Below are 25,560 nucleotides of genomic sequence, written 5' to 3'. Positions count from 1 at the left end.
TAATTATGGAAACTAGAACAAATAAAATTGAGCAGCATGCGAGGGATTCCCAAGGGTTGTTCCATAAGCGCCTGCTCATTTCTGGCCTTGAATTTTCACGGGTCGTTTGTAATATTTGTTTTGAGTCGAATAGCCCTCCCTGTAAGTAGGTCTATTACCGGTAAATAAAAAGTCAATTTAAAAAAAAACATTTTCACTGGGATGGGGGTGCTAGTTCCTCTCATATGGAGGGGTGACGACGCAACGTCCTGCCAAAAAGGGATGTTATGGAGTGTGTGTGTTTCCTTAGCGGGGTAGAGAAGAGGTTAAGCGATTGATTGGTAGTTATGCAGTGACAACGATGAGATTAACGTGCCTAGTGCAAGTGTGAGACGATCTCAAGACATGAAGGAGTAAAGACTTTATCTTTTTTTGTGAGCTAGATTTTGTTTAAATCTCAGTTTATTTCATTACTATTAGATCTAGATCTCATCTCAAGTTAAATCGTGAAGAATAACAGTTATATTGAGCTTTTGTTTCCAAAGAAGTTTGTTCAAGTTATTTAAAGTTTATTTGTTAAAAAATATAAAACGCCTTCATCGGTTCAGTTGTACTAGCTGTTTGGAGCTACAAGCTAACAACCGACCAACAACAGGGGTGAGGGGGGAGGCGGCAAAAAAAAAAAAAAAAAGGTTCAGACCCCTTGCCGACTTGATCAGAAACCTGCCGCATCTTCAATTCTATCGCCATGAAGAACTTTTTACATAGCTTTAAAATTATGTAGACTGTACAATTTCCGAAAAAAAAAAAACCAGCAACGTTTTAGGGAACTTTCATGATGTCACTTTGGATTCTATACACACTGTTCAATTAATATAAATGAAAAATAAAACCTAAAAATTGTGACTAATTAATTATAGTATTTAAAAACTTCACGGACCTCACTGTGTAAGCCTACATCGCTCCTATGGGCTCCAATTTCTAAAGGGGGCTCGAACGAAAATGTAATCTAGGGATTCGCCACCCGGGAATGTGAGAAACACTGCCTTACTATGTTTTATTTCAAGTCATTGTTTAAGTGACTTGAACTTTGGAGTATTTACTTAGTACTAAACTCAAGAAAACTATTCAGCGCTGAGTTGCTTCATTTGTTGAATAGATTTGTGAGCAAATCTGAATCCGTGCATGCCAGATGATTGTGGATACAATGCACATCTCTCTAAAATACAATCGTGATGATTATGAAAGTGCGCGGAACGTTGAAAAAGTTCCACTGTCAATGGCTTTTTGTATTTCGAGGTTTTTTGTTTTTGGATTATGCTTTAACTTACAATAATAAACAAGTAAATATACCCACGTCCAGACCATGTAACACTGTTGAACGGTCAATGTTATCGAGAAATTGTATATAGGTCACGATCAATTACACTGTTCATTGTAATATACCTGCCGCAGCTCATCAATTATAATCGTCGCAAATACAGGAGCATTAGAATGTAATAATTTTTGGTGCAGTGTCCAGCTCAGTCGTAATGGGTTTCTTTTCTAGAAAAAAAAAGGTGGGGGCGGCATTTTTTAAATTTCGCACGCAGGCGGCCACAGCCCTCGCGGCGGCCCTGTATATATATCTCAATCTTGCGTTCCCTGCTTATTTCATCGAGCTAGACTTGCCAGGTAGGTTCTATAGGACAATAAGATTGGCTTTCATTGGACTGTAGAATCTATTTATGCGGCGTTCTCCTCCATGCAAACTCATCACTTGCTATTTTGTGTTTTTTTTTGTGTTTGTTAACCTTGTCCATGACACAGACATCTTGAGTTAGTTTATAGTCGTTGTAAAAAATTGCTACCATCACAGCTCGTCTAGCAGTGCCATCGTCTTTGACTCTAGTTGATCTTTGACCTTTTCAAGTCAGCTCCAAGAAAGGAGTTGAAGGCACTCATTCACTATTTGGAGCAATCTAACATCGTGGCATAGATTATTGGCTCAGAATTCCTTCCGCTGCTTTGTGATTTACCAAACGATCTTTTAAAAAAAATTTTTTAAGTTTACATTCCGCCATGTTCTTCTGCATTCTTATTTCTATGTTGCACGTGTCAGGTAAACTAACTTGTCTTATATCTAGGTTGAACTTCGCAGTGGTTTTCAGGTCATTCGCCGCTCCATACAGTCTGTAGAGGTGACTTGGGGGGAAGTAACTCGCTCGGGGGTCCCTAGATCAAGTTTGCGAAAAGTGTTTCTTATTTGTTTCAATCGATTTGATCTAGCGCAACTTTGATGCTTTTAGCATGCTCAGAGCGCTATGGTCCAATCTCTCTTGTGAGAGAAGGGGGGTATCTGGGAGAAGGTTTTCCGTGCTTAATTTAAACTCACTCTGCTTGAGTCGGGACTCAAACTCGAGTCCCACTTGATAGGTAGCCAAGTGGTTTAAGCCTCTCGGCCACATATCCCACGTTTCGGGATAACAATATTCATCATTTAGTTTACATTTCACATGGGCATTGTGTTTTTACATAACCAAGTTTTAATACTGTAATATTGGGACTAAACACCTAATAAGCGATATCATAGGATCTCATAGGATCACTCAAACTTGTAGAAATATTATTTTCTGTATATCAAAGCAATGTCTTCGATTCTAATTGTAAGGCTGAGTGCCGTGTTTGACATAACTCCGCAAAACCAGCTGCGACCTGCATATTTATCCCAACCTGATGCCGACAAAGCCGTTGTCTGCTGGGGTCTATTTAAGTGTTCGTTTCGTCTTCTGCGCCTGTTTTCTTTTCCTTGGGCCTCAAGTGTGTGTTTCGCGGCCTTCAGGAGAGCTCTCCGTCTCTTTCAGAGGCCTGCGCCCTGCCTAAACTAATACAATTGCAGAGGAGTACACGCCTATGTAAGCTCGTCATCCAATGATAACCAAGTGTTTCTGTACGCAGGCACGGTCGTCAGTTAAGACACCTGTTCAAGGGCCAGGAACTCTGTGCACAGTCTCGTGAGACATCGTTTATTGAACGAGAAAAAAAAAAAAAAGGCGTATTAAGGGATGGACAGAAAACTACAATGTTCTGGTGTATTGATTGGAAATTATAGTCATTGCTTGCTCAACAGGAAATGATTGTTAGGGTGTGCCAGACGTTCAGGTCTTCAAGTCGACGTCTGATCAAATGTTTGAAACTGAGTTTTAGGCCCGTCTTTGTAAAGGTTGTTTTTTTTTTTTTTTTGTGTGAACGTAATGACTCAGAATGTCTGCAGTGTTTTAGCCCCTGGGTATCTTCAGTTAAATCTGTGTTTTAGGTATTTGCGAAAGTGTTCCTAATTTTAGATCAATCAGTCTGCATCATGAATTGTATTGTTCTACAAATAAAATAGTTGACTAGCAAATCGAAGTGTGCACACAGTGTACGTACTGTCTTGTGGTTAAGTTTAACTTGCCCTTGGGCTGGCTTAGTGTTATCTTTAGTTTCTGATAGTATTTTCTTTAGTTTCTAATAGTATTATCTTTAGTTTCTAGTAGTATTATCTTTAGTTTCTGATAGTATTTTCTTTAGTTTCTAATAGTATTATCTTTAGGTTTTAATAGTATTATCTTTAGTTTCTAACAGTATTTCTTATACTGACGTGTAGTCTATTTATCTTTGGAGGGAATTGACGGAGTACTTGTACGAATACTTATGTGTCACGTGACATCCAATGGACCTGTATGTATTTCGTTGACCAGACGAAGAACCAAGCACATGCACGTGTAACACAAGACGTCTGCTAATGAGATTGTTGAGGAAATCTTTTTCTTAGTACATAACTCATCCTCTGGAATTCTAAACAGCAAAATCACAAAGATGCAGAGAATTGAGAACAGCGCTGCTCGGCCAGTTTTAAGCAAGTCAAGAGGATGACTTTTCGCTCCTGCTTACAGTCCACCGGTTTTATGTGCTGACAAAATTAAGTCTGAATTAAGTGACAACACTGTCAACAGTAAATGGACGGTGAGGCTAATGCCCGTGTACCCCAGGGAGCGAGTTGCGTGGACATGTCTTTCTGGGTATTAAATCGTATTTCACTCACGCCTTGAAGAATGCTCAAGCTATAAACGTCATTTCTCATCAATTTCAAATAAACTACGTGTTTACCTTCTTTTTTGTTTAAAGAAAAACCAAAAAAGATTAGTTTCAACATAAGCTTACATTTCTATTCTTTTGTTTAGATTTGTTTCGACACAATGTCACTAAATTGTTTTAATTACAATGAATGAAATAATACTTTGTTTCGAAGCCATTTCAGTTACTAGTGCCCTTGTACTATTATCACCATGCATGCATGTTAATTAGGAATAAAATATGTGAAAACAAAAAGTACAGCAATGAAGTCTTCCCTTTCAAAACAAAACTATCGGTCAAAATAGTTGTAGAGTTTACAAACAATAAGCAACAAGCAGCGAAGTTTACTATGATTTCTAACGAAACAATGTCAGAACCAATTAAATATTCTATAGATTCTAGAAACTGTTACGTTGGCAGTATTTATCTATTTTTTATCCTGACAAAGAACTCATTCTCTGGTTTTGCAAGGTTTGAAATTCTTTAGAGGGAAACACATTTCATTGTAGCCTTATTAACAATGTTAACTGTGTTAATAGTTGATGATGTGGCAGGTCTGCAGCACTCTGTAAGGCCTTACTGATGTGTAAGATATCAGACTGTGTGGCTGATACTGTATGTAACAATAAAAAATATGGTAAATTGGAGTTTCATTCTAGTCAAAGCAATTCCTTAAGAAAATGAACTAAATTATTGAGGAGATCGAGTGTGATTTCTGGTGGAGACTTTATCTCAAGAATGAAGTAAATTATCTAAACAATAGTATTTGATTCCTAGTAAAGACATTCCTTCCATAATCAAGCCAAATCATACAGTGTTCTTGTACAATGGTCTTTATGAGAAGGGAGAAGATGTAACTAGGCAAGGTAGACAAACCTAAATGTCTGAAATTAAGAGTTGTCTTCTCCTCTAATCATTGATCAGATAGAAAAGGTAGATGTAAGGAAGTCATTATGGGTTATGTCCCCTGGTAGAGAGAAACGGTCTAATGCAGGGGTTCTCAACCTGTGGATCGCGACCCCCTTGGGGGTCGATTGACGATTAGCCAGGTGTCGTCTAAGACCATCGAAACTATGGATTGTTATTGTCTACTCTTCTAGTGCTGTATCTGTGTATCGGGTGGAGGGGGGTCGCCGCAGAGTGGGGGATTGTAAAAAGGGGTCGCTGAGCATAAAAGGTTGAGAACTGCTGGTCTAATGCGATTAAGTCCTAGTCTATTTCAATTCAATAGCATTAGGATTGGAGTATTTCTTTTATCATCGGGTGCTGGTAGAATCTAGTTGGATTCGCCAGACCTTTACATTTAGTACTGTCAAGGTGAGCTGTACAGGTTTAGCAAGGGTTCCCCACCTCAGCAGTCAACGTATTAATAATAGAACAACAGCAAACCAAGTTGCATAATAAACGAACTGCAGATAAGTGGACAACGATCGTTGAACAAAAACAATAATTAATACTAAATACAAATAATTAATATTCAAAGTATGCACAAATCGTGTGAATAATAAGTTAATGCGTTGTAATACGCCTCAATCACGCACACTCCATTTCCGCCACACGGCCCAGTAGCTCAAACTATTACCTCAAGGGTCGACCTGTCCCAGATCTGGGTCAGACACGACTCCTGGGGCGAGCTCCAAACCAGACGCTAAGTCGCATCCCCAAGCCAGACACCGTAAAACAAAGACCTAGATCTAGCGGTGCCACTAAATCACAGAGCTTTCATTCACGACAGCCGTACCAAAATATCAACCTGATTGACACATTCATGTACTTAACGTACTGTTCAAACGGGAAAACGCTATCATTAGCGCTGAAAGAATCCACAGCCAGAACGCCCTCTCCCTTAAAAGAACACTACTGGGAACCAAGCGTGACGTAAAACACACACACAATATTCGTGTCAATAAATCGCGCCCAATGCAAACCAATTCCTATACCCCAAAACACGACAAATAGGCAAGAAAGACAACTTCACCCGCAAGCGACAAGTACCATTTAGACAATGTGAAGCTGAGTGTCAAAAAACGAACAAAAAAAAAGAAAAAAAAAAGCGAGGCTATCCAGGACGCCCTTGTTCGTATCCCAGTGTTAGGTTTGCCAAGAGCCTAACACTGCATAGAAACCTCCTCTGGAAAGTTTGATTTTGTGTAGTCGGGTAATTTATTTGTTGATATTGAGTTTTTATTTTGTTACTCTAAGCGAAAGTACATATCGTTCGCTTGAACCAATTCGATGCTGTGTATGTGACATTGTTTTGTGCCTTAGACCGTCATAGAACCAGGGGACATTTTCGTTGGCCCGTTGAGTCCTTAGGTTGCAATAGATGGAGGACACCATTCGTAAACTTGCATTAGTCTTGACCTGTTCAATATCGTCTGAAACAAAGACCCTGATGATTTCTGTCTGTTCTGTGGCATTCACGTCTCGAGGGACGATCTTTCCCCTTTGCAACTTCTCACGTGACTAAAGTGGCCAATCCTGAATACACATCTATTGTCAAATGTTGGGCCTTTGTGATCAGACGTTTCAGCGTTTGCAGCTTTCTTCCTACTTGTGGTACGTACGTCATCTGTCACCCCGGACCTTTCCTTTAGGCTTGCAATCCATGTGGATCTATCCAGTGCTCCACTCCCCTTAAGGTCTTCTTGTCCTACTTGCATACATCAGAGTATCTTAGAACTGGACAACCTGCAGCTCTCCTGCCATTTATTTGATGGCCATATTCATATTTCCCGATGATTAATCCACTCTAATTGTTTATTTTACCAATAAAGCATTTGACGATGCCAGACCAATTAATCGACGCAAATTTAATGTTTCCAATGTTTAGAAGTGGATTGGGCATAAAATCATAATTACTACGATCCTGAATTAATTTGTGATCTGTATAACATCAACTTTCTCTGCTTTCCTTCCTATTCTGTAGCAGTGTTTTTCTTTTCTGCACCCTTCCAGAATGAGACAAGCGAACTCATGATTGTCATGACCATTTTCTTCTATTAAAGAGTTCCCCCAAATAAAGAAATGGTCATTGATTATTTGTTGCGAGACAAGTTGGGAACAAGGAACTGAAAGAATACTTTCAAAAAAAACAACGAATAGGCGCTTGCTAACCTTTTTGGCAGTGGATTGAGAGCTGGTACACTGAATGACCGCGTGTCTTTGGTTTGAAGTTCAAACTCCTGAGTTTTTATTAGTCACTCTGTGTGTGTGTGTGAGTAGTGTCGTCTAAGATTCTGATTCTGTCTTATAAATTACAGACGTCCCTCCAAAGGAGAAGATATTGACGTCATACGTGCATCTTAATTAAATATAGAAACTAATATATAAACTTACGTCGTTGGTTTTGGCTGATTCAGGTCATCCTTTCCATACTTAAGGCGCTAGGGAAACTGGAGCACTTGTATGAATTTGTACTAGCTTATAGAAAAAGAAATGTTCCTTTATCTTGGTGTTTTTCTGAGTATTGTATTAGGTTGTGTCTTGTATTTGTAAGTTATGGTTCAGTGTTTTATGTATTATTTCTACTTTACTTTCTAATCTTCTGTCCTGAAGAGTCTTTCAGTTTAGTGATTTTACTGATGGAGTCACTCGAGTCTAATCACTAAATCTTAGGTTTCTATTTTGCTTTTGTTCTAGCGACACTTCGTTGAATCAAGGGGTCACGAACAAATGTCTCTTACTGCAATATCAGTCTATCTAGAGCAGTGGTTCTCAACCTGTGGGTCGCGACCCTCTTGGGGGTCTATTGAATATTTGCCAGGGGTCGCTTAAGACCATCGAAAATATGGATTGCTATTGTCTACTCTTCTGTTGCTGTATGTGTGTGTCGGGGGGGGGGGGGGTCGCGGCAGAGTTTGGGGGGGGGTGGTAAAAGGGGTCGCCGAGCTTAAAAGGTTGAGAACCGCTCATCTAGAGTTAAATAGCATTTCAGTTTCATTTTCCTGTTTGGTTTGTAAAAAAATGTTTCACCTAATGCTTTGATTTTTTGTAGAGATTTTCAATGTGTGGATGTTACGGACTTATCATTTATTATAACACTAAGGTATTTGGATTGTTTGGTTTGTGTAACTGATTTGCAAGGAATGCAAGAAATATTTTAAAAATAAATTACTTTTAGTTTCCAATGTCTGAATATCATCTAAACCTCATTGTAAAATTTAAGTACCTTGTAGTTATTTTTATTGTTTTATATATATATATATTGTGCAATCATTTGGAAATAGTCTAAGTTTTTTTTTATACATACACAGTTATGTAAATTAGAAAACAGTAATGGGCCTAAAACAAATAGTAAAGTACCTTTTGAGTTTACTGTTATTGGTTTTATCACGGTTGTGTTTCCCTCGGCATGATATTTGCCGTTTAACGTCTGAAACAGACAACAAACTCTCGCCGGTGTCTTCAATGAATTCTCGCATCTGTCCCGCCATTACAAAATGTCACATCTCGTTGGGTGGTGTTGCTCTGATGTGAGACTGCAGCCTGAGATGAGCTCCGATTGGGAACAGAGCAGTGAAAGGAACTCAATCCTCCCGTCGTGCTCTGGCAAGAAACTGGGCCGTTCGGCGTAATGCCCCGTAGCCTCCATACAAGTCGAGTGAGTGCTCAGACAGGTCCCTCCTTAGCTCCCTGTGCTGGGGACACTCGTACAAGACGTGCGACACTGTTTCGACGCTCTTTCCACAGTGTCATCCTGCAACAGAATGTGCAATGTCATCCGTCACTATTAACGTGACAGCAACGTAAAAACCTTGACCTGCGTGACCAGACATCATCAGTCGATGGATACAGAAATACTATACCTATATATAAGATTACAGTTTTATTTCTAAAATGGATATAACAACTAAATTGCTTCATACCAACCAATAAATATCTGATCTCTTTTTCGTCCAGTTAGTAAAACAATCCAACGTTTTGTACTGTCCTAATGGTCAACTCAATTTATATTCTGATTAGATTCTTTGTAGAAATCTTGAGTTTTGTTCTGTTAGAAATTCTTGTGTGAGTTGACTGCTGTTGGTTTTATTACAGTTACCGGTACTTTCTAGTTATCTTGGAAACAGTCACCACTTGTAGAAGGAAAGGCGGCATTTTTTTTACTGGAGATTTCAGTTTTACATTTATACATTAAATGGCTAGCTTTTTTTTTTTACAATGCCCTTATTCAAGTCAGATGGTCTTGGAACCTGTTTGGGTGGAAACTGTATGTGGATTTCAAAATACGGCTCTAACGATTGTCCTAGAAATTTAGCAGTTTATGTATACAGTGTCTGCCCTAACTATTGCGGGGCTCTAGGCGAAAAGGAATGCGCGGGGCCTTGTCTGGGTAGGGATAAGCATAATATCAAAATTAGGATTTTGTATTAGAAAGTACATTCGTCTTGGCAATAAATTTTTATTAAATGATTGTTGTTTTCTCGCTCGTAGGATTGGCACCTCAAAATGACAATTTTGTCTATTTTTCCAGATTTTATGAGTTTTCAGGAGATTTTAATAATTCCAGATTTCAAGGACTTTTTGATGTATTTCGCAATTACAGGAGATTTCCAGGAGGCCCTGAAAATCAGGAGGGCAAGGAAACCCTGTTATTATATATAATGTATAATGGTTTAATTTAATAATTTACACCTAGAATTAGCGCGGAACCTTTGAAAGTGCGGGGCCCATTGCGACCGTATAGGTTGCAGTGGCCTAAGTTCGGTCCTGGATGTATATCCTTAAGAAAAGAATTACAGGCTCTTTGGCCACACTGGGGAAAACTCATGTCTGACCTTAATAATTTGTGTTTAAAATAAAAAAAAATAAATACAATTTTAAATTTGGCTTGAGAACTAGTTCTAGATATAGATCCGACATCGTTTTTGAAAAAGACTATCGCTTTCTTGAAAGAAGTAACCCGTTCCGGAATTATGGCATCATTGATTCTAGAATTTTATAAATTAATGTTCAGAAAAAATGTGCGTATAGTCTACTAAGTCTAGATCTAAAAATGTTCCATTGTCTTTTAAATCTAACATTCATTAGTATAAAGTTGTATAAAGGAGTCTTTTTTTTAAAACGTATTTCAGAGTTTTTTCTTGTTTAGATGAACAGAATATTGGAAGCGTTGATCATCTATACGTTTTAAAAGTTTAGGAAAACTTTTGGCGCACCCTTTAGCACTGTTAAAACAAATTTCCAAGTTCTTTCCTAAAGCGAACCTTCAATCAGGGTCGGCTTAAGGCATAGGCAAACTAGGCAGCCGCCTAGGGCCTCCGATTGGTGGGGCATCGCACAGTACTATGTGCATTTTTTTAAGAGAAAAAAATAGTGAAACTTGTGACCGTTGTCAGTGTTAGAGTAGACTAGGTTTGAAATACATTGCGCGTCATTATTTTTTTTGGATATTTCATTTATAGTTTCTCACGCTTTTTTAAAAATCTTTTAAGCTTCCTCGTGTCGCCACCATATCACCACACAGAACATTACATTCGATTTATGTCTTACTGTATTTGGGCTTCCAAAATAATTCAAACCTGTTCTTAAATATCGACGTGCAAACCATAAATGTATCATGAATTTCGCTAATATAGTAATAAATTTAACGATTGTGTCGGCAAACTACAATTTTGGCCTCATACAGCAAAAGGAATATAAATAATCCTTGACTGTAGATGCCTGCTTATGCTCATGAATGACCCTGATACGGTTTCATTGTTATTATACTTTTTTTTCGGATGCTCCTTCAGTTTTTGAAAATAATCACACCCCAGCCCAATCCTCCCATAGGACGGTGGGGAATGGCTACGGGCAGGGATCAAACCCCGGACCCTCGAGACCACCGAACGACTGTCGAGAGCGCATACGACGATCCGGTGTTTAAAGTTATCAGGATCCTTGATGATAGAGCTGACAGTGACATTAACGGACATTGCTTGACATCCAATAAAAGTGTTCGACATTCAGCGACATAGCCTGCCATCATATGACCGAGTTGGGCATCACATGACATTGTTAGACATCAACTGACACTGCTCGACGTCAACCGTCAACCCAACCTACTGACAACCCTTGACGTGATTGACGTGTCTAGCATCAGATTTCTATTTATTTTTTCCTTATTAAAACCCTATGCTTCAGCTCCAGGAGGTCATCCAGGAGGTCACAGAGACCCGACAAGCTTCTCTTACAACCAGCGAAACTAATGCTTACACACGAATAGCCTCTAGATAAGACATTGTAGCTGTAAGGACAGTCTTTTAGAAATTGTAAAGACATAAAAATAAGAAAACAGCTAGCAGGCTTATTAGGGGGGAAGAACTGGACATTTACCGCCACATATATCAGTACTGTAAGATTTATGTCCCCCCTTTCGATATCAATCAAAATTAATTACGCTAATTAAATTAATTAATCGGTAATCGATTCTTGTTTTGTTAGGTACAATGAAAATTTGTGCAAAGCTTTAACCAGAGCCGAGAAATGGGAATGGGAGAAATAACGTGTACAACATGTGTACCTGACAGACAGACAGACGGACAGACGGACGCAGTGAGGTGATAGAATCCTTGTAAACACAACTTAACCTCCGAACTGTAACGCGAGTTCATTATTTTGAACTACACCGATGTTTAGCTCTGTAGGTTATTTTCTAATGTACGCTTGAACAAATTTAATCAAAACATCAAAAACCAGGGATTGTTCTATTATTCTACGTATATATAAAAAAAAAAAAAAAAACAATATAGTGTACAATACAGAATGAGAGCACAATATGTCTTTTTTAATACCATTCAAACATATTTGTTTTTCAAACCATCTCATTTAAAAAAAAAAAATGTTAGAAGTTTTACACTATCCAGCTTATTAATGTATTTCTTTTCTGTTTTTTTTTTTTTCTTTTCAAACTGTTTTTCCGAGACCAAAGAAATCAGCCTTCCCTCATAGAGGAGACTTCCTTACACACTATTAATAATCGTATTGATTTTCTCCCTTTATAGGAGTCTGCCGTTTACTTGCTTCTTTACATTAGACTCAACTTGCTCAATTTTATTTCCTTCATTTGTTTGTTTACAGTTCTTTAGTTTATTTTTAAATTGTGTGTTTGTGTGTGATATCCTCCTTATTTTTGTATTCCATGTATAAACATATATGACGCAAGACGTTAGGTTCAAATATTTCTATTGAATTCAAAATCCTTTTCCTCATTCAACCTACTACTAATACAAGATATATGGTCACTACTTCTGTGGTAGCTACGTTTGCGGTGACTGTGTTATGGAGTGTGTGTGTGTTTATATGGTTACGGTCGGAAGAGGTTAGCGATTGGTTGTGAATGATACAACATAGGGGGGTCATTGTCGTCGTTTGGTCATAGTTAGGGGAGACTACTCCAGAACGTAAGACTGAAAGGTTGTTTTATTTTTTGTAGTGAGTTAGATGCTGTTAAAAGATATTATTGCTAAAGTCTACTACATTCATTTTATTCTAATATCAACTTCATTTTGTCTATATTATAAAGTTATATTTATTATTATTCAAAAGGAAGTTATTTGAGGTTTTATTAGTTCAGATATATTACGCCGACAAGTGTTTAGTTGTCTACCAGCAGTTAGGTGTTACTGTAGAACAACCGGTAACAAGAAACCGCATTTGTGGTAGTTACATCAATAATAACCACATCTGTGGTCGCTATATGTGTGGTAACTACATTTATATTAGCTATATCATTTGTGGTATATACATTTATGGTAACTACAGTTCTTATTTTGGCGGTAGCATTTTTTGTGATTGCACCTAAATACATATTAGTTTACTACAGACTAGATGGTTTTAGCATTATTTATATTAGTTTACTACAGACTAGATGGTTTTAGCATTATTTATATTAGTTTACTACAGACTAGATGGTTTTAGCTAAATCCACCTTTGTTAATTACATCTATGTAACCACAGCTACACTTTACTATAGGTATAAGTGCTAAGTTAAACTATGATAAGTCCAACTATGCTGATAAAAGCTTTTACAAGTCTAACTAAGCTGATTAAAGCTATGATAAGTCCTACTATTAAACCTTTTACAAGACAAACTATGCTGATTAAAAATTTTACAAGTAAAACTATGCTGATAAAAACTTTTACAAGACAAACTACGCTGATTAAACCTTTTACAAGACAAACTATGCTGATTAAAACTTTTACAAGACAAACTACGCTGATTAAAACTTTTACAACACAAACTACGCTGATTAAAACTTGTACAAGACAAACTATGCTGATTAAACCTTTTACAAGACAAACTATGCTGATTAAAATTTTTACAAGACAAACTATGCTGATTAAAATTTTTACAAGACAAACTATGCTGATTAAAATTTTTACAAGACAAACTATGCTGATTAAACCTTTTACAAGACAAACTATGCTGATTAAAATTTTTACAAGACAAACTATGCTGATTAAAGCTATGATAAGTCCTACTATGCTGATTAAACCTTTAACAAGACAAACTATGCTGATTAAAGCTATGATAAGTCCTACTATGCTGATTAAAGCTAATAATCAATATAAAACCAATAAGAACTCAATTACACCAAGCTGCATTAAACTTTCAAGAATCACTTCTATCAGAATAAAGACAATAACCAACCAGTTGAAGACCAATAGAATTGCATCTTGAAAACATTATAGAAAATTTTATACCAGCTAAATATATACCCCCCCCTCCCCCCAAACCAATAAAAAAATTACTAACGCTGAAATATTCATTGTAATGTATCTTAAAATTTAACACGTAAGCCGAAAAATTAATTGACAGCTGCAGGGTAGATACATAAATAAAGTAATACCTAAGAACAAAAATTTAAATCTATAGTCGAAAGTAGCACTATTAAAAGGGGAGATAACTTAACTCATAGTGAAATTGAAATTAAGACTAATTGATGATTTTTTCAAAAGGTTTAGATAATAATGAGCTAATCGATGTCACTGTATTAGACTTTCCTTAGGCATTTGACAAAGTTCAACACCATATCCTGTTTAATAAAATTAAATATTTTGGCATTGCTGTTTCATTACACCAATGAGGGGGAGAACAAACTATAAAGATAAATGGCTCTAAGTCAATACCAATAGCAGTCAACTTACGTATACCTCGAGAAACAGGCTTAGGTCCACTACTATTTTTAATTTACATAAGTGATTTGCCAAAACGGACTAGTTCAAGAACAACAGTCTGATTATTTGCATAATATATTGAAGAATAAAAACAACACAAGATACAAAAAATGTTACAAAACGAAATAGAGAAATGGGGTTCTAATTGGAGCATGTCTTTCCACCCAGAAAAATGTCAGTTATTACGAGAAGCAAAAAAACTTTTTTTTTTCATATTAAACCACTTATAATAAATTGTAAAATAACAAGGAATCTCCATATTGAGGAAATTATTAACTAATCAAACACAGCATTAGGTCTTAATAACAGAATTTTTTTTTAAGTTAAATAAGAACATAAAACTGAAAACGCTATTTAACTTTGGTTAGGCCGATATAAGAATATGTATCCTCTGTTGGGACCCTTCAACTCAAGAAAGCAAAAAAACTTAAGAAAGCAAAGAAACTGGAACAGACACAAAATAGAGCAGTGAGATTAATAACAAACAAATATTCACATTTAATTAGAATAACACTAAATTTAGAAACACTTCAGGACAGTAGAATAAAAAGTAAAGTAGCAGTACTACACAAAACACTGAACCCTAAATTACAGATAGAAAAACAAAACCTAATCAAACACTCTTGTTCCATATGCTAGGACACATTTGTACAAATGCTCCTTCTTCCCTAGTGCTTTAAAAGTACGGAATAGTTTGCCTAGATCAACCATGGAAGCAAGCAGAGTTGAAATCACTGATGATTGACACATGAAATGCGTAGGACGTAATTATCTTCTCTTTTGAATTAGCTTCTGTATTGTACAAGAAGATACGCTAATGATAACTGTGATGTTGATGATAGGTAGGATCATTTCAAGAATGCTAAAGTTTTGATAACTTCAACTTCCCTCACCGTATCGCTATGGTCAAAACTACTGACATACCTGAAATCTTAAAGCAACCCTTTACTTCTGGCTACCGTTTGTGGGTGATTAAGTTTTTGTTTTAGTCTTACTTGAGCTAAGCGAGAGTACAATACCTTTTTACTCGATCTACATTAAAATTTATCGACCACTAGACCCGTGTTCAATGGCCTATCTGTCACTAGACCCGTGTTCAATGGCCTATCTGTCACTAGACCCGTGTTCAATGGCCTATCTGTCACTAGACCCGTGTTCAACGGCCCATCTGTCACTAGACCTGTGTCCAACGGCCTATCTGTCACTAGACCTGTGTTCAATGGCCTATCTGTCACTAGACCCGTGTTCTATGGCCTATCTGTCACTAGACCCGTGTTCAATGGCCTATCTGTCACTAGACCCGTGTTCAATGGCCTATCTGTCACTAGACCCGTGTTCAATGGCCTATCTGTCACTAGACCCGTGTTCAATGGCCTATCTGTCACTAGACCCGTGTTCAATGGCCTATCTGTCACTAGACCCGTGTTCAATGGCCTATCTGTCACTAGACCCGTGTTCAATGGCCTATCTGTCACTAGACCCGTGTTCAATGGCCTATCTGTCACTAGACCCGTGTTCTATGGCCTATCTGTCACTAGACCCGTGTTCAATGGCCTATCTGTCACTAGACCCGTGTTCAATGGCCTATCTGTCGCTAGACCCGTGTTCAATGGCCTATCTGTCACTAGACCCGTGTTCAATGGCATATCTGTCACTAGACCCGTGTTCAATGGCCTATCTGTCACTAGACCCGTGTTCAATGGCCTATCTGTCACTAGACCCGTGTTCAACGGCCCATCTGTCACTAGACCTGTGTCCAACGGCCTATCTGTCACTAGACCCGTGTTCAATGGCCTATCTGTCACTAGACCCGTGTTTAATGGCCTATCTGTCACTAGACCCGTGTTCACTGACCTATCTGTCACTAGACCGTGTTCAATGGCCTATCTGTCACTAGACCCGTGTTCAATGGCCTATCTGTCACTAGACCCGTGTTCAATGGCCTATCTGTCACTAGACCCGTGTTCACTGTCCTATCTGTCACTAGACCTGTGTTCAACGGCCCATCTGTCAGTTTCGCAGACTTGTTCTCTAGCCTCTCTGTTTTCTACGGTGTGTGGTTTAGTTTTGAACCCTCAAGTCTCTGAAGTCTGTCAAAGTGATTTTGATGTGTCAGCCAAGAATCGATCCTTTCATCCTATCACTGCGAGGTAAATGCTCCATCACTTACTCACCACTTTGTACTCACTCGTAGTTTTAAAAGTAGGTTTGACTTTAGGTTGTCAATGACATCTAGGTACACTATGGCTTTGTATTTAGTACTATAAGTAAACAACATCAACAGTAAATTCTACGTTATTATTCAGTACTAGCTGTGATGTTACCCAGTTCTACACGGGTTTGATTTTGTTGTGTTTTAACATGCCGTGTAATAATTCGTTCAAACATCTACACAATGCTTTCAAAGCAAATTAAAATGTCTCATTATCTGACACGTTTGAGTAATCCACTGGAATAGCGTGATTACATTTTGAATAGCGTGATAACATTTTGAATAGCGTGATAACATTTAGAATAGCGTGATTACATCTATTTGTCACATGTAAATTATGCGTGAGTCTGGTGTGAATGTACACTTTTGTTTCTTATAGTTATAATGTTTTTTTGTTTGGTGTAATGCACAAATTGTAAGACGAATTTCCATACGGACAATAAAGATTATTATTATTATTATTATTATTATTATTATTATTATTACATCTAGAATAGCGTGATTACATCTAGAATAGCGTGATTACATCTACAATATCGTGATTACATCTAGAATAATTAGTTATAATAAAAATAATATAAGTAAATGTAATGCTCTGAGTGTGACAATATAACTATCTATATTAGCTTGATATCAAAACAAAATCACAGAAAAAAAACAGTAAAAAAAAAAACCCAGTAAAACTAGGTGAAATATGCTTTTATTACCGTTAACATGACAAATTGGTAACATGAATATAGTGCATACATTGGACTCAAACCAGAGGCTTTCATTCGAAAACTGAAAAAAATCAATTTCATTTCCTTAATGATGTTACAGGGGGAGAAACGGTTCGAACTTGTTTTTTTTTTTTATTGATTACAGCTTGCCAGGAGATACATGACGTAGTCAGTCACGTGTACAAAACAGAGTTCACAAAAGGAATAAAACAAATTCCCTGTAGCGTACACAAGTGCGTATTTTATTTGTGTGTACAATACCCCATGTCTAATTCGATGCGCTCATCCAGTGGCGTAGCGTGATAATGGGCAAGGGGGTCCCGGTCAAAAACATTAACGGGAGAAGCTAAAGGAAGCAAAAACAAATTGAAAAATTAGAAACTGTATACGGCCCTGTAGATTGAGCTAGCTAGTTAGTTCATTTCTCATTTTATGTTACTAATAATACAACAAAAACCACCAATTGTACAGCAGACCCTGAACTTATGCTAGTTAGGAAAGTACACAGATCGACCATTGGTACATGTATTGGTACATGTATTGGTATTCTATGTATACTTAGGCCTGAGTGTGTTCATTCTGAGGTGGTTGGAGTGGCTGGTAGCAGACACTATGAACGATGATAGACCATAAACTACTTTTCTTGTCTGGAAACGGTCCAGTAATTGCACACTCACAGTCGTCTAGAATTGCACAATGCCAAACCCTTATTGTTCTTTTCTTCCGTTGATATTTTCATCACTGATTCTTTACTTATTGCGTCCTTAGCTACCACCTTTTTCTTGTCTAATAGTAGAATTGTGTGTGTGTGTGTGTGTGTGTAGCACTTGGCCAGAAACGTGATATGACGGATGGTGATTATTTGTAACCATTTTTTTTTTATAAAGATAATGTCAACTTACTCCTTCATTCAGTCTGGTCAAAAGTTTTAGGCACGTTACTTCTACCACACCCATTCTCGGATCCAGTTAGTACTTTGCACCATTACTCATCGGCATAGGCAAGTCATGAATCAATATTAAAAATGAAACAGTTAGTCAATTTATTGCTGGTACTTAATCATTTTGTTTGGTACCAACAAGGGCAATTGATTCTCCAGTGTTCACGCATACGGCTAAATATGTAGGGTTTCGTCCCTTTTGAACGCGCTACTTCTTTGACGCCCATTCTCGGATCAAGTTGAAACCTTAAACAATTACTTATTGTGCCTATCAAAACGTGAATCGATTAAAAATTAACCCGTTAGTCCATTAATAATCGGTAACCAATTAGATTGTTTGATATCGAATAATGGAAATAACTTGTACATTATTGAGATATAGTTGTAAGTGCGGAGTTCTTTCCCTTAGATACGCCTTTTTTAAAATTAATTTTTTTAAATATATCTTTTGCTTGTGTAGCAGTACAGTTACTTAGCAAGACAGCGTTGGACCGGAGTTCACTAGCAGCCAGCTGCTCTGCACTTTTTGTAAGAACTAGCTGCGTTAACATCTGTTCTATTCTAACAATCTCTGAACATACAAATAAAAAAGTAAATTGAAATCGTGTTTCATTTTCCTCTTCATAATTGTCTTTGATGCGCGTGATCATTTAATTTTGTTGCATTAATTTTTTAAAATGGTCTGACTGCTGTTTCTCGCTGCAAACGACATTAACATCTCGTGGTCACATTAGTAGCGCCTTCCAAGCTGGGATATGTTTTAACGAATGATGTCAGGTCGAGTCTTAAAACATCCTAAATAATTGACCGGATTAACAATAAGTATTTTTTTAATCGTCCAGTCACATAGAAGAGAAAAGGAGAAATGTCCTAGAATAGAAGATAGATGTGTCCTAGAATGTGTCCTGCTAAAACACAGAAGATAGATGAGTCCTAAAATGTGTCCTACTTAAACACAGAAGATAGATGTGTCCTAGAATGTGTACTGCTAAAACACAGAAGATAGATGAGTCCTAGAATGTGTACTGCTAAAACACAGAACATAGATGTGTCCTAGAATATGTACTGCTAAAATACAGAACATAGATGTGTCCTAGAATGTGTACTGCTAAAACACAGAACATAGATGTGTTCTAGTTTATTGACTCGTAAAACTAAGAACGTAGATATATCCTAGTATGTGTACACCTAAAACAGAGAATAAGATAGGTTCTTGAAATGACGTAGTTTGTTTACACCTAAGAAAACTTAGAATGTGTACCTATAGATGTGACCTAGATTGTTTACTCCTAAAACAGTGAAAATAGATGTGACCTAGATTCTTTACTCCTAAAACAGTGAAAATAGATGTGACCTAGATTGTATACTCCTAAAACAGAAAATAGATGTGACCTAGTTTATGTGTCCGCTAGTAACTAACAACGGCTAAGCATGACGACAACGAGGCACCTGTATCCAAGAGACTTGTGTTTTTTTTAACTCTGGACACTACCTAGCTTGTGACGTTGCAGGTCAGTGTTCTGGCCTTCTATAATGAATGGTCTCGCTTCAACTGGGGGACAATTGACCATTGTGACGTGGAGGTGACTTAGTGAGACGGGATTTCTAAGAAGAAGGTTATACATTTATCGTATTTATAATCATGTAATGCTTAAATGACATTTGTGTGTGCCCTATTGAAAGCATTAGTGTAATCACCTAATGAGTTTTCAATAGACGGGTCTCTACACAGTTTGTTGGGTAAAGATTGGAATGCTGGTAACGCCCTGGCATCATACACGCACGCTACGCCACTGCACAAACTCTTCTTACAGAAATAAAAACAAGTTTTGTGTGAATGTTTACATTGTTTCAATGTACTGTAGTTCTTGCGATGTACTGATGTGCTATGAAAAAAAAAAACAATATTCAATATCAGAATAATTGATATGTTTAGTGTTATAGCGGCAGCCTATATGCTATTATACGTTACATCAACAATTATTTGGTGCAAAACAAAGATTTCTTATATAAAACATCTCATCGTGGTCCCCACTGATGGAGATTATATTTAATTAAAAAAAAAAGCATTCAACGAATCTTTATTTAAATACACAACTTCAGGTATGCAACATTTTCTGTTAAATCAAAGATGCACTCTTAGTTTTCTATGCAAACTTCATTATTCTATCCCTATTACTATAAATGTTATTCACTCATTGGAGCCACAGCGTGTTTTCCAATTGGTACAGATTCATTTCCTTTCATCTAAAACTAATTCAATGATGACATCTTCATACGTGTATACCTTTATGGTACACACTTATGTCACAGAAACGCCTAGCAAGACAGAAATCAAAACAAGTTGCTATTTTTAAAAACAAAATTCAACTGGCAATGCTTTATGATTAGCAGTGACGTAGCTAGGGTGGTGGTGGGAAGAGGGGTGGAATATTTGAAAATCCCCGGGCCTCCACTTGAGGGGGGCGCCCAAATGAGTGGGTTTTTTTTACATTAAATATTAAATATTACTCAAAATGCAGGGTCCACAAAGAGGTCAAGCCCCCCCCCCCCGTGCCCCCAAAAGATAAAAGATGGGAAATTTCTAGCTACGCCCCTGATGATCAGAATATTTTTAAAAAATGACGAGCCATTATTTTCACGCTTGGTTGGCTTGAGGATTTCGCTGGACAGTCGTGCGGCAGAGAGTTCACGTGTAGAGTGCTAGTTGTGACTTAATATTGCTTGACCTTTGTTTCAATGGGTTGGCCAAGCTTATGGTGGTGAGATTTTAATCGCGGATTGTATTGACATGGGCTGAGAATTGTAACTGTATTGCAAGATCCAGTTGATACTAGGAGCGTTCATCAACTTCGTGGCCACCTCGGGGCCCACGAACAGAAATGTTCATTAAGTTGTTGGTCACGTCAACCAAACAAAAAAGAAAAAGTTCATGTGTGTGTAATGTATAATGTCCTATTTGCTTGTAAAAAAAAAATGATACAGATATATAATGCATGACATTGCCATTTATTGTAAGTAACTAATTCATGACACAGTTTGGTCTCTACTGTTTGCTAGATGCCAACCATTTGTAAACTAAACAAAATAAATGCAAGACCTCAATAAACTGTTGAATCTCACTCACTCCACAATACAGGAAAGTTAGGGAAGATGTGTGGTGTGTTATAGTCCCACGTTTTATGAGCCAATTTGAGGCTCGATTTTTCTCTGGAAAATATCTAAGAATAATCTGTGTGATATAAGTATTGATCTTTTTTTTACTTATGTTAATTTTTAATCACGAAAAGTAATTGAATCAGTAATAAATCTCTCACGTTTGTGTTTATTTCATATTAAAATGTTGTGTGCTTTTTTTCACATACATACATACAATGTTTACATTTTTGCATTAATTTCTATGAACATATTGTGACAAATCAAAGTAAGAAGTCTTAATTTGCTGTTGAAACGACAAAAAATATTTTGCAATAATTATTTAATTATAGTTTTTTTCTGATTCTAGTTTTGTCCAGACTATTACTTTATAAATAACGATATATTTAACTTACTTTGTGTGTGGCATGCTTCATTCAGTCGCACATTGTCTCTAACGCATTCTAAAGTTCAATAAAATACTCCGACACATAAACACAAACACACTAGAAAGAGAGTCATGCATTTTGGTTATTTCCATGCAACCTATCAAGCCAAACTAAGAAAATGTATCTAGGTTAGTGAAAGCACTAAGTTGAATTAAGAAAACAGAATCCTTATCTACGAGATGAATTCCAAAAAGACTTCGAACCAAGAAATAACAGCAGTGAGTTGAGATTGTGCCTGGAACGCGGATGGCGCCGGCACAAAATGTTGGTTTTAAATCATTGGAAGCAACATTCACAACAATAAACTGTATGACAACATAACCTGTTCTTTTTGGCAGACGTGGAACTCTGGGCATTGGCTTTGTTCCAGCAACAATGATAGAAAATAAATGCATTGAGGTATCACTAGTTTACGCTAGAGTTGAATCAGGGGAATTACTTCAAGGAAACGATTACAACATAGACTTTCTTGTGATCATGTCTAGGTCTATGTTATGATATAGACCTTCTGGTGATCATGTCTTGGTCTATGTTATGATATAGACCTTCTGGTGATCAAGTCTAGGTCTATGTTATGATATAGACCTTCTGGTGATCATGTCTAGGTCTGTGTTATGATATAGACCTTCTGGTGATCATGTCTTGGTCTGTGTTATGATATAGACCTTCTGGTGATCACGTCTAGGTCTATGTTATGATATAGACATTCTGGTGATCATGTCTTGGTATATGTTATGATATAGACCTTGTGGTGATCACGTCTTGGTATATGTTATGATATAGACCTTCTGGTGATCACGTCTTGGTATATGTTATGATATAGACCTTCTGGTGATCACGTCTTGGTATATGTTATGATATAGACCTTCTGGTGATCATGTCTTGGTCTATGTTCACACTTTTGCTATATTCAGTAATTGACTAGGATTGTTATAAAATCCGACCCCGACTGAAACATCACTGACGGTAGAGCTCACTTGAATGGTATGACTACTTATATGTAGTTACCATTTCCAATGTGCGTGTCGACTGCATCAGTCATAAACGTGATTAATCCGAATGCACTTGATACCAAGATTGTTTTGCACCATTGTGCGTGTCGAATGCATCAGTCATTAGCGTGATTAATCCGAATGCAAGTGATACCCAAGATTGTTTTGCACACCACTGATCACGTGGTGTCTGTGGTGTTGTGCTTCATACGGACGTGACCGTTTCTTCGTTGTTGTTGCACAGCTGGTAGTCGACTTGCCTGTGCGGCGAGCTGCTGTCCTCCGAGTTGAACGCGGGGCTCATCTCGAACATTTTGAACGTCCTTTTGGATGTGAAGCAGCAGAAGACCACCCGGAGCAGCGCCAGGAACTCGTGCCTGAACTCCCTGGAGCAGGCGAACAGCTGTATCCCCAGCAGGACGTGGTTCAGGCTGGAGAGAAGCTCCGTGATTTTTTTGATGAGCTCCATTTTGGCCACGAACTCCACGCTGATCCAGCTGGAAGGCACGTGAATGTCAAGGACGTTGGTGACTGTGGCGGGCATGTTGAAGATGAAGGCAGACAGGGAGACGACCATGACGGTCACCACGAAGGTGTCCTGGCATCCGTCTGCCGGCTGGCTGATCGGGACCTCTCTCACGTGCTTCACGCAGATGGCGATGGCCTGGGCCACGTTCAAGCAGATCAGCAGCGACAAGGGCAGGTAAGAATACACCGTGGCCGACAGCCACGGCCAGATGACCTTGTGGAGGTCGTAGGGTTCAAAGGCCACGAAGCAGCCTTGACTCTGTAGCTCGTAGGTCCACATGGCGTGAATGCTAACCACAATGAGACCCACCATGATGGCCATCACCGAAGCCTTGGCCGAGAATACGGTGCAGTGACTTTGCGCGTTGGACCGCGAAGTGAGAAATATCAGCCGGTCGATGTTCATAGCGACCACAAACCACAGACCGCAATACGTGAACACGTTGTTGACGAAGGTCCACAGCCGACACGTCCAGTCCGCAATATACGTAACGTATTCCAATTGAAACATATCACACATCCATATCACTCCAAGCATTAAATTTAATACACATAAATTGGCCAAGGCGTATGCACACATGTAAAAACAAACCGAAGTGCGACGAAGTTTTTTCCTCCGCAGCACAAAGAGTGCGATAATATTTGTGATGTTTCCTAACAGAATAACCACGGGGCTGACATACCGGAACAAATCCTCCCGCATCTTAAACTCACTCCTGTTTAGAAACTGCTCGTAAAATGACTCGGTTGGCGAGTACGTGTTATTAGCGGAGGCTAGCGTGGTTCCGTGCCCATCCAGAAAGATGGAAAGATAGTCATTGTGGTGTTGTGTGAGGCCTGGACCATCGGCTCCAAGTTTGCTGGTGGCTGACTCGTAATCAGGAGAAGCGAAGTTGGCGTGAGCCTCGCTATCAAAGTGGCGGTTTCCAGATGAAGCCAGCGACACGGTGGCCGCTAGCAGACGAACACTTCGTACGGTTTGACTGGGATAAATGATGTCCTGTTCTTGATCAAATGACATTTCTGGAACTGGGGAGGAAAATATTTATTAAACATTAGTAACATAAATAAATGTTTATAACACAAGGGGAAGAGTAGTATGAACATAATCAATATTTTTATGCATATACTTATAATGGGATATGTTTTATTTGGAAAGAAATGAATATTTAAACCTCTACCGTAGAGTTTTACCCCCTATTTAATATTTCTGTTTAAAGCACTTACATATTTTGTGTATAGTTACTGTATCATGGTTTCACTTATTTGCATATAACAATTTTATTCTTACTGCACTATGCTCACTGCTTACCCTACATGCGCTTATCACAGTCATCTGGTGGAAATTCAGTTCAATGTGTGTTAATATATCACTGTAAAAATTTAGTGTAAAAAAATATGTACACAAGTTTGCCTGGGTTGCTAAATCTCGTAATCAAACTCGTAGCTCCATATTTCACTGTTATCTCCCTTCGTGTCCCACTGTGTTTATGTTGCACATTATGTAACGCTGCTCTAATCTCTTGCCCAATCAATGAAACACTTTTTTTGTTGTCAACATTCGATGGATTTCAATAAGTCTAATACTTTTTATTTTCCTTTCTGAAATTGAGTTTTTAATAAAGAAATGAGATTTTCCTAAATCTCATGCCAAGGGAGACAAGTTCTCTGGTCAGTGGTTTTGAGTTAATCTTTTTAGAATTGTTAGTTTATACATATTAACGTTTGATCATTTTGACAAAGCTTAGCAACTCTGTCTGGTAAAAATGTTTGTACAAGTTATTACTCCCACACCCATTCTCGGATGAAGTTGAAACTTTGATTCATGGGCGTAGACCAGTGTTTCCCACACTTTTTTTCTTAACCAAGCACTTCGCACATTCTGAGTATTTAGCGAGACATTTTGCTTTTTTTTTTTCTTAAAAGGGAGATAAATCCAGCTGGCGGCCTACAAAATAATTATCCCAGTAGTTTACGGAACAACTATTGAGGCCTCGCGGAACACTACGGCTACGCGGAACACAGATCTGGAAACACTGGCGTAGACAATACATGAATCAATAAAATTTTTATTTTTTTTCATTAGTCAGTTAATCTGTTAATTTATTTGTCTATTCATTGATATAGCGACTAAGAAAATCGTTCATTTAGTATTCACAGATGTCGCTATATATGTAGGTTTTCAGTGCCTTAGAAAGTTTGTACACCTGATTTCTCCCACACCCATTCTCGGATCATGTCGAAATTATAACAAATATTTGTGGTTTTTTTTACCTAAAAACATCAATTAATTTTAAAAAATTAACCAATTTGTCGATTAATTATTGGTACTTAATTATTTTGTTTG

At 37.8% G+C, this 25,560-nt stretch overlaps 2 protein-coding genes across 2 annotated transcripts in view; one reads left to right on the top strand and one right to left on the bottom strand.

Annotated features, from left to right (window-relative positions):
* LOC106062983 (ATP-dependent RNA helicase DDX1-like) overlaps positions 1–25,560 on the top strand; it is a 249,064-nt gene that overhangs the window by 161,134 nt on the left and 62,370 nt on the right. The window lies entirely within an intron of this gene.
* LOC106062994 (cysteinyl leukotriene receptor 1-like) overlaps positions 20,490–25,560 on the bottom strand; it is a 32,646-nt gene continuing 27,575 nt past the window's right edge. Inside the window, exon 2 of the mRNA XM_056034577.1 lies at positions 20,490–24,242. Within this exon, the coding sequence (XP_055890552.1) occupies positions 22,891–24,242 (1,352 nt within the window). The 3' untranslated portion in view covers positions 20,490–22,890. The remainder of the gene's footprint in view (positions 24,243–25,560) is intronic.

Source organism: Biomphalaria glabrata, chromosome 7 (genome assembly GCF_947242115.1).
Source record: "Biomphalaria glabrata chromosome 7, xgBioGlab47.1, whole genome shotgun sequence".
Classification (NCBI taxonomy): Eukaryota; Metazoa; Mollusca; class Gastropoda; family Planorbidae; genus Biomphalaria; species Biomphalaria glabrata.
The sequence above is the reverse complement of the archived record's forward strand: the minus strand, read 5'-3'. Positions and strand labels throughout refer to the sequence as shown.